At 43.4% G+C, this 1,374-nt stretch overlaps 1 protein-coding gene across 1 annotated transcript in view; it reads right to left on the reverse strand.

The window, feature by feature from the left end:
• The window catches only part of CDHR3 (cadherin related family member 3), a 31,635-nt gene that overhangs the window by 19,483 nt on the left and 10,778 nt on the right, over positions 1–1,374 (reverse strand). The window contains exons 6-7 of the mRNA XM_015813613.1: positions 1,020–1,124; positions 454–608 (exon numbers count right to left, since the gene is read on the reverse strand). Of these exons, the coding sequence (XP_015669099.1) occupies positions 454–608; positions 1,020–1,124 (260 nt within the window). The remainder of the gene's footprint in view (positions 1–453; positions 609–1,019; positions 1,125–1,374) is intronic.

Here is a 1,374-nt window from a genome sequence, read left to right on the forward strand (position 1 = left end):
ATGGCCACAGGTTAGAATCATTAAAGTCAAGATCGTGAAGATGATCAAAGCTGTATTCCTTCATCATCTATCTTGCAAAGGAGAAGGACTTTGATCTCAAGGTCGTGGCTGCCATTTTGACTTTTTTGGCCCCTCTGGCTGTCCCCGTTTATATTATTGCAAAATAAAATGTGGGAAGGAAAGCAGCAAAATCATAATTCCCACCAAGCATTTATTAAGAGCACGTTAGCAACTGCTGGGATGGGACCCCAGGCTCCACTTCATGTGTCACCCCGAAGCATCCCGTGTTCTGATTAAAAACCCAAACGGTGGAGCTGGGATTGCCGTCATTGAGCAAGGCAGTCACGTGGACGCCTCTCTTAATGACCGCAATGAAATATGACCGTAATTCCAAGCTCAGCTGTGAGTTATAGCGTTCTTCTGGATTCCATTCAAATCAGATTAATTCCTTACTCGGGTTGATGTAAAATTTAGGGATCCCTTCAGGAACCCCCATGCTATAGTGAAGGCTAAGAATAAAATCTTCGCCATCGGGATCCTTAGCTGTTATATTAGCAACAAATGTTCCCGGTGCTGCTTCTTCACGAATCTTGAAAACTTTCTCTTTCCTATAACAGAAATTAGACAGGACACTTGGATATGTTTGATCCGCTGTCTCTTACAATATTTAAAATATAACTAACACAATGAAGAGTTACAACGTGAAAGCAAAAATTAATTATATGGGGTCTTTGGTGCTCTTTAAGCTTGCTTGTTTTCTTGCAGACGTTTCATTACCAAACTAGGTAACATCATCAGTGCTAGAAGGAAGGAAGCGGGGTTTGCTCTTAAGATGCACTGAGGATGTTTCCTTCCCCTCCCCACAGGTACTCCTAGATGTAAAGGTAAGCAAGTACCCCCAGTTTTTATTCGTGAAATAAAATGGAGCCATTTATAGCGGATTAAATTTTTAAAAATCTGATCTCAGTCCCAGACCTAAATAGTAAAATTTTAGTGCAACTGGGATTTTTTCTACTTACGTGGTGAAGTAAGGAAGTTCATCGTTCTCATTTATGATATTGACCATCAGGATTCTCCTAATGCTAACCCGAAGGTCATCTGTTATGGTAACATTTAATGTGTAGCTGTCAAAACAAAATCAAGACAAACACAATAGATGTAGGATTGCTCTAGCAGCTCAACCCTTCCAAGACCGAGTGGCTGTGGTTTCCGGCGCCTCGGCATAGTCAGCTGATGCCATCGCTGACTATAGGGGGCGAAACCTTGGCCCCCTCAGAGAGGGCGCGCAACTTGGGAGTCCTCCTGGATTCACGGCTGACCTTGGATGACCATCTGTCGGCCGTGACCAGGGGGGCGTTTTATCAGGTTCGCCTG

Source organism: Protobothrops mucrosquamatus, unplaced genomic scaffold, assembly GCF_001527695.2.
Source record: "Protobothrops mucrosquamatus isolate PMUCROS unplaced genomic scaffold, P.Mucros_1.0 scaffold_70, whole genome shotgun sequence".
Lineage (NCBI taxonomy): Eukaryota > Metazoa > Chordata > Lepidosauria > Squamata > Viperidae > Protobothrops > Protobothrops mucrosquamatus.